The following is a 13,763-nucleotide window of genomic DNA, read 5'->3' on the forward strand; positions in this document are numbered from 1 at the left end:
TACCCCATGGGGCGAAGCGAGGATGTCTTTCGGGAGGCCGGGATATTTAAGCCGACGCGGTGGGAGAAGTCCGAGCAGCGCGGGTTCCTCTCGCTGGCCTTTGGCTTCGGGGCGAGGCAGTGCGTGGGGAGGAGGATCGCCGATAATGAGATGCAGCTGCTGCTGTTTCACGTGAGTGTGTCAGAGACAGGAGAGGGGACAGGTCACCTGGACTGTGTACATCTCTGAAAGAAAGAACCGGAAAATCTAACCGGATAAAAATGTTTTGTGCGTGGACAAAGCAGGCTAGTTTTCAAGGCATCGTTCTTGGTGTGGAAGGGCCCAAAGGAATAGAAATCATAGAAATAGGAGTAGAAATCACACAGCTTCTCTACTGTGGCTACTGGATGTATTCTGGTTGTAGCAGCTGTGTCTTTGGCAAGCCTTAATGCAAAATTTGACTAAATGTACATGCATACTGTATTTGAATATGTTTCCCTAATTAATTTCTTGAATTAATCTCTCTCTCTCTCTCTCTCTCTCTCTCTCTCTCTCGGAGGAGGAGGAGGAATTAGACAGGTGTTAGAGCACAACTAAAGGGAATTATTCTTTCTTCTCTTTCCACAGATCCTGTTGAACTTCCAACTCAGTGTCTCCTCCACTGACAACATAAAGACCAAATATACTCTCATCCTACAACCAGAGACACCACCCAGAATCACTTTCACTCTCCTCTGACCGATTTAGCTCCTTGCTTGAGCTCACAAACGATCCATCACTGATGCGTGTTGCACTACTGACACTACTATGCTCTGATCATCCAACTGCCTTACAATATTTTTCACTTTGGTTTTTTTGTTTTTGTTTTTTGTTTTTTTGTTATCAGAATACACAAATAAACACGTGACTGACTATTAAAAATTCTTTCAATTTACCTACATATTCGTTTAGTTATTTACTTGTTTAAGTTTTGCAGCCGCGGAAACGTCTTACATGCCCACGAGATGGCGACGACAACCAGTATAGTGGGAACTATTATTTTATCGCGCTAGTTCCACTCTACTTTGATCCCGTAGTTCCAGGTTCAGCCAAACTGTTCTTCGCTCCTGAGTCGAAGGTTTGTGTTCATAGCTTTTGTTTACTTTTCAAACTTGTGAATATTGGTCAGATTTCTCTGTTATATTTCATATACGATTACGCCTACCTGTGTGCCTCACTTTTGACTATATTGTGCGTCAATTTGGCTACATTGTGTTTTACTGTCATTTGTATGTTTTTCATTTAAAGCTCAAAACAGTTTTTATGGTGTTGAAGTTAACTGTTAACATTATTTTCCCAAGGTCTTTAAAGTGAATGCAAAAACGTTTTGCTGTTGAAATATACATACAATATACAATGAAATATACTACAATCGCGCTTTAATTTTGCATTCAATTCGACAGTATTAAACTTGGTAATAGCCCTATTTATATTTTACGCAGGTATAGATCGTTTTATTTCCATACTTAGCCTACGTGATATCTTCATTAATTGCAACAATTAATTCTACATTAATTCTCACGTAATTCCTGCTGTACAATTGGGATTTTGCGCTTGAGCTTGGCTTTAGGATTGTATAGACTAAACTGTGGAAACTGTGTCAGGGAGCAGGATGCCGTCTTTTGCAAAATTGCGTAATTATTTCTGTCATTGTGGTCTCCACTTCAAAATTTTTGCGTGCCTTGCATGAGCATGACACTACACATGGTTTTTTGACAGGGCCTGTCTCGATCGCGTTTGGTAAAAAAATCGGTGCGTTTGTGAGTGTGTGGCGGTGCATCTTGCGGGCCATGAAGAGTGGGTTTTGCAGTACACTGTCTCCCCTGCTTCAGCTCAAAGGTCTGTTTGTGTACTGGCTACTGATTTACCACACTTGGGAGAGATTGAGTTCAGACGAATCAGTGGAACAAAAGAAGGAAGGGGGTGCAGGCTACCAAACCCCCAAAATCAAGCTCTGCTTGAGAGTGTTCGCTTTAGTGCCATTTATGCTTACTGTTCCCCTGGAGTCCAGTTTACTGAAATGCCAAAATTGTTGACAGAATGTAAAGAGGTGTCACCATCCACCATGTTGGGAGTTTGTAGGCTATACTTTTAGGTGGGGTTTTCTCTAGCCCCTCATTGACAGCACTGCTTGTCCACGTAGATGCATAGTGACTGGTGTGGGGTGAGGGGGTGGAGAGAAAGGGAGGAAGAAGGATGGAAATGTGAAGGAGAAGGGAGCAATGAATGAATTGCAGAGCTTGAAATAGGCAGCCTAGAAGGGAGGTGCATGTGCACAGCGGCAGAGGGAGATAGCTACGCGTCTTGGATAAAGACAAATCCCATAAAGGAGATAACCACAACTGTCAGCAGAGGGAAGTGTGCAGTGTGCAGTGCACTGTTGATCAGGATGGGAGGTAAGTGCTTTCATGGCGTTTTACCCTTCTGTGTGTCTGAATGATGTCAGAGCTGAAGGCTCTGCTTTAGTTACCGGCGTAGCTACTGCTGTAGTTACTGATCAGGTAGAGGATCAGAGTGGCCTGCAGTGGCTATCTCTACCTGGTTGGGTCAGCCCACATCGTAGTCTGTGGCAAAGAGCTGTAGTTTCAGATGACTTTGGTAAGTGTGAGGATCAGTTATCATGAGGAAAAAGCCATGTCGTCTAACTATGAAATCAGGAGGGAAATCCAGAAATATGAAAGCAGAAATCCAGGAGGTCACTGACCTTGGTGCTCCTGTGGGCAATGATCATAATTATTTCTGGAGAAAAAAAACTACGACAACAAAAAAGATTTTACCTACAGAAATCAGACGAATCTCAGAACTGATCATTCTAGTAATCTATATTATAATCTATGTAATGTAATGTAAATTTGGATATATACAAAAACTCCTGTGACACTGGTTTTGTGAAGCTTTATTTTGTAGTTTTCACAAGTTAACTATGGCTTGCTGTTCACACATCTGCTGGTTTACCTGCATCTGGCTGCGGATGACCGTAGAGCGAATGATTTTCCAGATTTTTTTTTTTTTTTTGGTCGCTTAAAGGCAGTGCGCTGGCTGTGTTGCCATGGTTTTTGGACATTGCAAGAGAAATTCCGGAGTTGTAAGTGGAGGAGTGAATGTTGGCAAATGGAGGCTCACACCCTTACTGTCATAAAACAGCGTGCACTCGACTCTGAGAACATTAGCGTAGCGGCACACTGAGCGTCGCAGCGGTGTTATCGGTCCGCCGCTCCGGAACGCCTTCCAGCTTCATCCACTTAGTCATTGTGTTTAAACGGTTGTGTTAGCCTCACTGCCACAGTGCCTTCCTCTGGCTACCTAGCCTGACTTGCGCAGGACTCTGTCTGGCCGGACAAACCAGGCTGGACTGCCTCGGCAGCTAAAGGTTCCTGTTCTTCGGCGTCATTTGACAAAATGGATTCTCAGGTCTGCCAGGCGGTGCTTCCTTGTCTGTCTGTCTGTCTGTCTGTCTGACTGGCTGACTCCTGAGGGAGTCAGATCCACAGGAGTGCTCTGACCTACTTCTGCCGTGGCGCCGAGCCTTCGACACGCTAGGCTGCGCGCGGCGGCGGCGGCTCACTCTGGGATCTGTGTTTGCGTCGGAACGTGTTTGTTGACCGCTCCTACCTGCGCGCGCTTTCCAGGCAAAATGGAGGAAAACGTTCATCTGTTCGCTCTCTCTGTCTTGCTCTCTCTTTCCCTTGTCCGCTATTTCTCTCTCTCTGTCTCTTGCTTTTTCTGTCTCCTTTCATATCGTCTTTAGCTTCCTAAGTTTCATTCACCTGTGCTCGGCTGACGTGAACAGAACCTGAATGATGCTATGCGTCATAGAGGGCCTCAAGGCCAGCTATGACAATGTATCCCCCCTCCCACTCTATCACTCAGGTGATACAGAAAATGTGGGTCTGTATTTCCCTTAACGTCCTCGCCATCTTGCCTGCTCTTGTGGTTAATACAGACAGAGTGAATATCAGCCCTATTCCACTGCTACGTGTAAAATAACCTTCAAACGCCACCCCACCCTCCCGCCCCACACACGGAAACAGAAGCTCTGAAAATGAAATTTCCTTTGATTAAAATGTTCAGTTTGTGCCCCCTGCTTCCGCACCCCGCCTCCATGTATCGGTGCAGTGCGCTAACGCCCCGCCCCCCCCCCCCCCCCACCCGCAGCCCGAATCCGACGCTACTCGGACGTCATGTCTCTCCCGGACTCCTTCATCCAGCAGCAGCAGCTGGACGCCTCCATGGCCGACACCTTCCTGGAGCACCTCTGCCTGCTGGACATCGACCAGGAGCCAATCACGGCTCGCAACACCAGCATCATCTGCACCATCGGTGAGAAGGGCCCGCCCCTTTACCGCCCGCCCCCCCACCCCAACAAAAGAAGGATTTTTGAGTGACTGATAGAGCTGTAATGTGAGTGACACCAATATTGATTTGCTATCCCCTGTATTGGCCTGTTGCCAGGGTGTTGGACCAGACCGACCTACTGATTTAGTACCTAAGGGCACGGTGACATTTCAAAACAGCAGCTGGGCAATCATTTTGCCAACTTTTTTCTCTCTATCTCCCTTTCTCTCTCGCAGGACCAGCTTCTCGTTCTGTCCCCAAGCTGCAGGAAATGGTGAAGGCTGGAATGGACATTGCCAGACTCAACTTCTCCCATGGATCTCACGAGGTCTGCCTGCGTGTCTTATATGAGTCAGCCAGCGGTTCGGCCAGGCCTCCGTGCGTACCCCTGTATGTCAGCCTTTCTGAAAGGTCTCTCTGTCTGCCAGTACCACGCAGGGACCATCAAGAACATCCGGGAGGCGGTTGACACCCTGACCACCGACCCTCTTTACTACCGTCCTGTTGCTATTGCGCTGGACACCAAGGGTCCGGAGATCCGCACCGGTCTCGTTAGAGGGGTAAGCTTGCATACAGGACGGGATAACCATCAGTTCATATACTAGACATGAACTAGATGTTTTCTGAACTTGAACATATGATCTATTAGTCTGCCAACTCCTGCCCTTAATTATTTAATGAGCCCTAACGTTTATGTTCTCTGACATTTTAGCTACAGTACATTGCTTAATAAGTGCATGAATGACAGCTGAAGACTGTTCTTGTGTCCCTGTATGAAAAGTTTCACTCTGGTCGATTAAATGAGCAAAACCAGTGTTGGTGTATACAGCTAATTGGCTCATTTGGTCGGGGTAATTGGTGGAAACGAAAACCCGCATACACCCCTCCTGGACTAGAATTGCCCGCCCCTGGTATAGAACCACTGTTTATTTGAGTGAAGAAAAGAAAAAAAAAACAAGTGGAGTTACTGGGGTGGTAAATTGGCACAGGATTGGTCAATGACCAATGTGAACCGACTGCATATGAGGCTCTGCCCATGCAGCGGGGTGATCGGGTTTTGCTCACAGTTGAGTCATAGCGAAGACGTGAATTACAGCATGACTTGCACCTGCAGGCTGCCGGCGTTTCTGAGCTGGATAATGGCCCTGCAGTTGATAGCTGCTCTTCTCCCTGGTCTCCGATCCCATGAGCCACCTAGGGCTGTGCGTGGAAATGAAATGGACTGTGTAATTGAATTTGCTGGTTAATGCATCGACAGAAGAGAGTGATGCGCCGTGCTGTCTATATAGGGATGTTTGGCAATAGGGGACTGTCTATGATGATGTAATTTCTGTCTATGTGGTTTGGACATACACGTGTACGTGTACTGCATGCGCGTGTTGTGCGCGTGTGGCGTGTGTGTGTGCGTGGCTGTGTGTGTCGGTATGTTTGATGGTTGCATGTGTATGCGTGTGTGATGGTTGCACGTGCATGTGCGTGTGTGTGTGTGCGCGTGTGTGGCGTTTGTGTCCGTGCGCGTGTGGTCTGTACAGCAGGTGGACGGGGAGGTGGAACTGAAGCGGGGGGCGGAGGTTCGGCTCGTGACAGCCGAGAGTGAGCGGGACAGCACGGACGGGACCACGGTGTGGGTTGATTACCCCAGTCTGCCCCTGGTGGCGGAGAAGGGAGGAACAATCTTCATCGATGATGGCCTCATTGGACTCAAAGTGCTAGAGATAGGTAACCTGCACAGTCACCTTTAAAATGTACTCATACACGTATAGGCATAGGGTCTGCTACCTTCTACCAATGTGCACTGATGCTCCACAGAACTCAAGATGATGGCTTACATCCATAATACACCAGTTTTTGCTTCCACCACCAAGCTGACTCAAAAGATTTAAATGGCCCCTTCACCGCTTCTCTTATTAATGTTGCTTTTATTATTTTTATTGTATATATAATGCAAAATAATGATTGTATTCATTGAATGTTATACTGCAATAAATAATTATTAAAGGATTAAAATTGTGAAATTATATATCCGTGTGATTATGAGATAGTAATAATGACTAATTATAAAACGTCTTCAATATTATTTATAATGTTTAGTTATTGTTAATTCGTTCTTTACTCTCAAAGCTGTGACTCTTATCGCGCCTTTCCCACTCTGTCTGTCTCAGGGCCAGACTGGGTGCAGACTCGGGTGGAGAGCGGGGGGGTCCTTTGCAGCAGGAAAGGGGTGAACCTGCCGGGGGCGGACTTGGTGAACATGCCGGCGGTCAGCGCTCGTGCGCGAGGCGCTGGGCCAGCCGGGGAAGGACATCAAGGTGGTCAGCAAGGTGGAGAGCCGCCAGGGCGTCCGCAAGTGAGTGCCTCAGTCTGCCTCAGTCCGTCTCAGTCCGCCTCAGTCTGAGTCAGTCTGTCTCAGTAGGTCTCAGTCTGTCTCAGTCTGAGTGAGTCTGTCACAGTCTCTCTCAGTCCATCTCAGTCCGTCTCAGTCTGTCTCAGTAGGTCTTAGTCCTTCTCAGTCCGTCTCAGTCTGAGTCAGTCTGTCTCAGTCTGTCTCAGTTAGTCTCAGTCTGAGTCAGTCTGTCTCAGTCTGTCTCAGTTAGTCTCAGTCTCAGTCAGTCTGTCTCAATCTGTCTCAGTAGGTCTCAGTCTGTCTCAGTTAGTCTCAGTCTCAGTCAGTCAGTCTCAGTCTCTCTCAGTCCGTCTCAGTCCATCTCAGTCTGTCTCAGTCCGAGTCAGTCAGTCTCAGTCTGTCTCAGTAGGTCTCAGTCTGTCTCAGTCTCTCTCAGTCCATCTCAATCTGTCTCAGTCCGTCTCAATCTGTCTCAATCTGTCTCAGTCTGTCTCAGTAGGTCTCAGTCTGTCTCAGTCTGAGTCAGTCAGTCTCAGTCTCTCTCAGTCTGTCTCAATCTGTCTCAGTCCGTCTCAATCTGTCTCAGTCTGAGTCAGTCAGTCTCAGTCCATCTCTGTCCATCTAAGTCTGTCTCAGTCTGAGTCAGTCTGTCTCAATCTGTCTCAGTCCATTTCTGTCTGTCTATGCCTAAAAGTTTCAGTTTGCCTCTGTCTCAGTTTGTCTCGGTCAGTCTTTCTGTCCTTGTGAGTTTTAGTTTGTCTTAGCGTGTCAATCCCTGCAAGTCTGTGTATATCTGTGTAACTCAGTGTGTCTGTGTGTCTTGGTGTGTCATAGTCCGTCTGTCTCTGTGCATCTCAGTGTGTTTCAGTGTATGTCTGAGTCTCTGTCTTCAGATTGAATTTCTCTGTTTATTCGTGCCTGACTGTGTGTGTGTGGAGGGCTGGTAGGTGGATGTAGACCCTGCAGTGTTTGTGTATGTAGAGATAGGGCTTTTCAATTAAGTTTCAAGTGAAGAGCTTTCAGACAGTATCCAAGGTTAAACCGGGCTTTCTTGTAATTCCACATTCAGCAAATCTGTGTCAAATGTTTCCCACCCAGATCCTCACTCTTGTGCTTTTTCAAAATCTTCCATTAACATTCCTTCATTGATGTCTGCAGTCGGTGTTTGGTAGTCACAGCCAGGCATTGCTGAACAATAATGTGAAGTAATGAAAAAATGTGCATTGACTTGTTTTGATTGCTTATGTCAAGCCAAGGACAAAATCGTTTATAAAATCTCTTCCGTGTTGCCTCGTTGCATCTGAAATTAATTTGTGGCTTTTGGTGAAAGCGAACTTAACCCTCCTGCCCTGCTCCTGAATGTGGGCTCACCTCCGTACCCCCTCGTCTCTCCTCAGCTTTGAGGAGATCCTTGCTGTGAGTGATGGGGTCATGGTGGCTCGGGGGGACCTGGGTATAGAGATTCCTGCTGAGAAAGTCTTCATCGCCCAGAAGATGATGATTGGTCGCTGCAACTCTGCCGGAAAGCCTGTTATCTGTGCCACTCAGGTCTGAGACAGTGCCACACGGACTTTCTCTTTCTCTCTCTCTGTCTCTGTCTCTGTCTCTCTGTCTCTGTGCCTGTCTCTCTCTCTCTGTCTCTGTGCCTGTGTCTCTCTCTCTGGTTCTGTCTCTCTATCGCACACACAGACACACAGACTCTTTCTCTATTGCTGTTTCTATCTGTCTCTGTGCCTGTGTCTCTCTCTCTGTCTCTGTGCCTGTGTCTCTCTCTCTGGCTCTGTCTCTCTATCGCACACACAGACACACAGACTCTTTCTCTATTGCTGTCTCTGTCTGTCTCTGTGTCTGTGTCTCTCTCTCTGGCTCTGTCCGTCTCTGTCTCTATCGCATACACATGCACATAGACGTGCACACACGCGCTGACACACACGGATACACACATGCGCACACACATGCATGTGCACATGCACACGCACACACACACACACACACATACACACACACACACAGACACACACACACACACACGGACACACACACACACACACACAGTTTCTATCCCCCCTGTCCGTGTCCTTCAGTGCTGCCCTGGGAAAGCTCTTCCCTGCAGTGTTGACTCATTGTGCTCCGTGGCCTTCATGGTGAAGCTGCTCATCAGCCTGACGGGGCTTCTCCTGGTCTGCAGTGAAGAGCCCTGGTCTGCACGTGTGCTTCTGTAGGGCTGCGGCTGGAGCGAGCAGGGGCGTGTGATTAGTGTGGACAGTGTTCTGACCCACAGTTCTCCTGTTCTGCCGCTCAACCCAGAACACACTGGACAGCTCCCGGGTGCTAATCCATGTTCTCTCTCTGTCTCTCTCTCTCTCTCTCTCTCTCTCTCTCTCTCTCTCTCTGTCTGTCTCACTCTCTGTATCTCTCTCTCTCTCTCTCTCTCTCTCTCTCTCTCTCTCTCTGTCTCTCTCTCTCTCTCTCTCTCTCTCTCTCTCTCACACACACACGTGCCCTCGCACGCTCAGGCTCTTTCACGTTTTCTGTCTCTCCCGCTCCCTGTCAGACTCCCTCTCGCCTCCTGCGGCGGGTCTCTTACTCACACAACAGTCCACTCCCGAAAGTGACAGGACAATTAAGCTCATGTGGTCCAGTGCAGTAGATCTGTTTTAGCATTGCAGAACCTCACAGACCCTCACCCCTCCATTCCCCCCCCTCTCTACCCTGTGCATCTCCCCCTCCTCCCCATCACCCCTGTTTCTCCCCCCTCTCTGTTCCTCCCCCCTCCTCCCCATCACCCCTGTTTCTCCCCCCTCTCTGTTCCTCCCCCCTCCTCCCCATCACCCCTGTTCCTTCTCCCTCTCTGTTCCTCCCCCTCCCTCCCCCCATCACCCCTGTTTCTTCTCTCTCTGTTCCTCCCCCTCCCTCCCCCATCACCCCTGTTTCTTCTCTCTCTGTTCCTCCCCCTCCCTCCCCCATCACCCCTGTTTCTCCTCCCTCTCCGTTTCTCCCCCCTCCTTCCTCCCCATCACCCCTGTTCCTCCCCCCTCTCTGTTTCTCCCCCCTCCCTCCTCCCCCATCACCCCTGTTCCTCCCCCCTCCCTCCCCATCACCCCTGTTCCTCCCCCCTCTCTGTTTCGCTCCCCCCGTCCCCGCTGTGCTCAGATGCTGGAGAGCATGGTCAGTCACCCGCGCCCCACGCGGGCGGAGGGCAGTGACGTGGCCAACGCTGTGCTGGACGGGGCCGACTGCGTGATGCTCTCAGGAGAGACGGCCAAGGGACGCTACCCCGTGGAGGCTGTGGCCATGATGCACTCGGTGTGTGCGTGTGTGCGTGTGTGTGTGTGTGTGTGTGTGTACGTGTGTGTATGTAGGTGTGTGTGTGTGTGTGTGTGTGTCCGCGTGTGTGTGTGTACGTAGGTGTGTGTGTGTGTGTGTGTGTGTGTGCGTGTGTGTGTGTCCGTGTGTGTACGTAGGTGTGTGTGTGTGTGTGTGTGTGTGTAAGTGCATGTGCGTGCTTGTGTGCATGTGTGTGTGCATGTGTGTGAGAGAGACAAGGATAGTAAGTCTACATGTGGGCACGTGTGTATATTTATGTGTGTGCAAGCGACAGCATGTGTGTGTGCATTTGCATGCGTTTCTGTCTGTATTCTGTCTATGTGCAAAAATGAGTGTGGATGTGACTGTGTTGTAGTCGTTTGTATCTGCTTAGTCAAGCTGTGGATATTATGCACATTACAATATTTATATGGTACATTGCGAAAAAACCGAATATGGGTTGGCTGGCATATTGGTGGGTGCAATGGTTTGTGTCTTTGCTTGTGAATTGAGCTGTACTGTAATACCAGTCAGTGTAATCTCACTGTCACCAGTCTGTTTAATTCTGTTTGCAAACATCTCCCTGTTTCTCCCTCTCCCTTTCTCATGCATTCTTATACACACACATCCCACCCACATGGCCACACACACACACACACACACGCACATACACACACACACTCACACACACACACATACACACAACCCCCACCCATCCACCCACATGCCCACACACACACAAACGTGCACATACACACACCCCCAACCCACATACACGCACTCACACACACACACACACACTCCTACACACATGCCCACACACACACACACACACACACCCCACCCACCTACACACACACACACACACACACACATGCACACACACACACACCCCACCCACCTACACACACACACACACACACGCACACACACACACACACACCCCTCACCTACACACACACACACACACACACGCACACACACATACACACACACACACCCCTCACCCACACATACACACACACACACACCCGCCCACACACACACACACACCTGCCCACACGCACACACACACACACACACACACACACACACACACGCAGATCTGTCGGGAGGCGGAGGCTGCCATCTTTCATCAGCAGCTGTTTGAAGAGCTGCGCCGTTTGACTCCGCTGTCCTCTGACCCGACGGAGGTGACCGCCATCGGGGCGGTGGAGTCCTCCTTTAAATGCTGCGCGGGGGCCATTATCGTCCTCACCACCACTGGCAGGTGCGCGCGGCTCGCACGGCCCCTCCCTCTGTCTCTCATCCCTCTATCCATCTTCACGGTATCTGAGAGATTAATTATTCTCCCCCTCCCTCTCCCCCCCCCTCCCTCTCCCTCTCCCTCTCTCTCACTCACACACTCTCGCTGTCTCTAGTCTGTTCTCCTGTCACTCAGTAATTATCCTATATGGATGTGACTGCGCGTGTCTTCCTCTCAGATGGCCGTTCGTTAGTGGACTGGTGCGGCCGCGCCCGTACGGAGCGAAGCACAGCCTTGCTCTCCGGCCGCGTCTGCCGGAGCGCTGCAGTCTGCGCAGAGGGCTTCGCTCCCTCTCTGACTCAGATTAGCGCCGTTCGCTTACGTGACGTCACCTGTCTCTCTGAAGCAGGGCACAGGGAGCGGCGTACCCCCTCCCTCTCAGACAGGTGTGGCACAGTCCCAGTGAGCGAAAGCAGGAAGCCAGACGTCTGGAGGGGTGGAAATCTAGGTCAGATGACATTTTGACAGAAACGGACTATGTTAACCGCAATATAGCTCAGGTTTTAGCTGGACATACCCTGGCTATGTTCTAGTTGGCTGTAAAACTTTCACTTTTTCACCAAATGTAGCCGGGCTGTCACGTGAATGCCTGGACAGCGTTTCACCGACTTTTCACCATAAAAATGTTCGCAGGGGTCAGACACTGTATCACATCCCTGTGGGACAGTGATCGTTGGTGAAGAACAGTATGAGGATGTGAACAGGATGTGGTTGTCTGTTTCTGCTGTAGGTCAGCCCAGCTGCTGTCCCGCTACCGCCCTCGTTGTCCCATCATTGCTGTGACCCGGAGTGAGAAGGTGTCCCGTCAGTCCCAGCTCCTCAGGGGCGTCTTCCCCGCCCTGATGAGGACTCCGCCTCTCCCGGTGTGGGCGGATGATGTCGACAGCAGAGTGGAGTTCGGCATGGATATAGGTCAGAACTATGTGCAGTTTCCTGGGTGCGTGCGTGTGTGTGTGTGTGTGTGTGCGTGCATGTGCGTGTGCGCGTGTGTGTGTGAGCGTCCGAGTGTGTGCGTGTGTGTGCGTGTCTGTGTGAGCATGTGTGTGTGTGTGCATGTGTATGTGTGTGTGTGTGTGTGTGCATGCGTGTGCGTGTGTGCGTGCGAGTGTGTGTGTGTGTGCGTGTCTGTGTGAGCATGTGTGTGTGCGTGTGTATGTGTGTGTGTGTGTGTGTGCATGTGTGAGAGCATGTGTGTGTGCGTATGAGTGTGTACATTATGTCTGTATGTTACAGAGGGTGTGCTGAGACCTAGTACTCATGGACCCGTCCCTGTCTTCCTGTCTAGGGAAGGCCCGCGGGTTCTACAAGCCTGGTCACATGGTGATCGTTGTGACGGGTTGGAGCCCAGGATCTGGGCACACCAACATCATGAGGGCCGTCCCAGTGATATGAACCCAATCTGTCCCCAAAAAACGCACGGACTGAGACGGACACACTGACTGATGCGCTGTCAGACTGACAGACTGGCTGACTGATACACTGACAGACTGACTGAACTGGGCTCTGACGGGCTAGCTTGCTGATGTTCTGACAGACTGACTGACTGACTGACGTTATGATGCCCCGTCTGATTGATAAGCTGACTGACCGATGCACTGACAGACTCACTGATGGGCTGGCTTGCCGATGCCCTCGCAGTTGATTCAGTGATAGAGTAACACGGCCGCTGACTATTACAGTCACACTTGAGTAATGACTACCACATGCTGGGAACAGTCCCCTTAGTGACTGACAGTTGATGATATTGAGCATGCCACCGAGTCACTGTCGCCCCGTTCTCATTGCGTGGACTAAATTGCTCCCGAACATAAACTGATAACCCCGGCCGACAGACTCTTAACCGTAACTCAGTGTCCCGCGGGCCCGATTAGGTTACAGCGTTAGCGCACCGCGCGCGCTCGCGCTGTAACCCGATAGGAAGCACTTTGCATAGCTGCCAGCGCACGGAAATGCCTGTCCCCAGATTGACTGAAGTGCGGACTGACGAAACCGCGCGAGCCAGCCGGCCGGCCGGCGGCTGGCGTGTGCCACTTCCTGCAGCGTGACGTGCGCCACGTGCTCCGGAATCACTGCCACGAATAAATATGGAAGCATCAAAAAAAAACCCTGGTCTCTGTGCTTTGTGTCCTTTGTGCAGTGTTTCACCTTGTAGATTTTATGCTTGTAACTAATATTGCTAATAGTACCATTTATGAATACAGCAGTTTGGGGTTGTTTGTGCGCTTTAGTATATCAGAGATTAGTGTGCTTGCTGAGGGTTGAGAGATCATTTGCAATCCTGTGCACATCTTTCCCTCCTACTGCTTAGCCATTGTCACGTTGTGATGGTGGTGATTATTAACAGTATTGTTATTTATTATTCATGGACATTTTAAATTGTAATGCTAATGATTATTGCCTTGTACTTATGTCACTAATCATCGTTCATCATCATTCCTAAGCCATTTATCATAA

General features: G+C 49.8%; 1 protein-coding gene and 1 pseudogene across 1 annotated transcript in view; both read left to right on the forward strand.

Annotated features, from left to right (window-relative positions):
- The window catches only part of LOC118210794 (cytochrome P450 11B, mitochondrial), a 5,909-nt gene extending 4,992 nt beyond the window's left edge, over window positions 1–917 (forward strand). Inside the window, exons 8-9 of the mRNA XM_035387236.1 lie at window positions 1–171; window positions 607–917. The exon at window positions 1–171 is cut by the window's left edge and continues 21 nt beyond it. Of these exons, the coding sequence (XP_035243127.1) occupies window positions 1–171; window positions 607–717 (282 nt within the window). The 3' untranslated portion in view covers window positions 718–917. The remainder of the gene's footprint in view (window positions 172–606) is intronic.
- Window positions 918–1,114: 197 nt separating this feature from the next.
- LOC118210789 lies at window positions 1,115–13,403 on the forward strand (annotated as a pseudogene).
- The last annotated feature ends 360 nt before the right edge of the window (window positions 13,404–13,763 follow it).

This window comes from Anguilla anguilla, chromosome 1 (assembly GCF_013347855.1).
Source record: "Anguilla anguilla isolate fAngAng1 chromosome 1, fAngAng1.pri, whole genome shotgun sequence".
Lineage (NCBI taxonomy): Eukaryota > Metazoa > Chordata > Actinopteri > Anguilliformes > Anguillidae > Anguilla > Anguilla anguilla.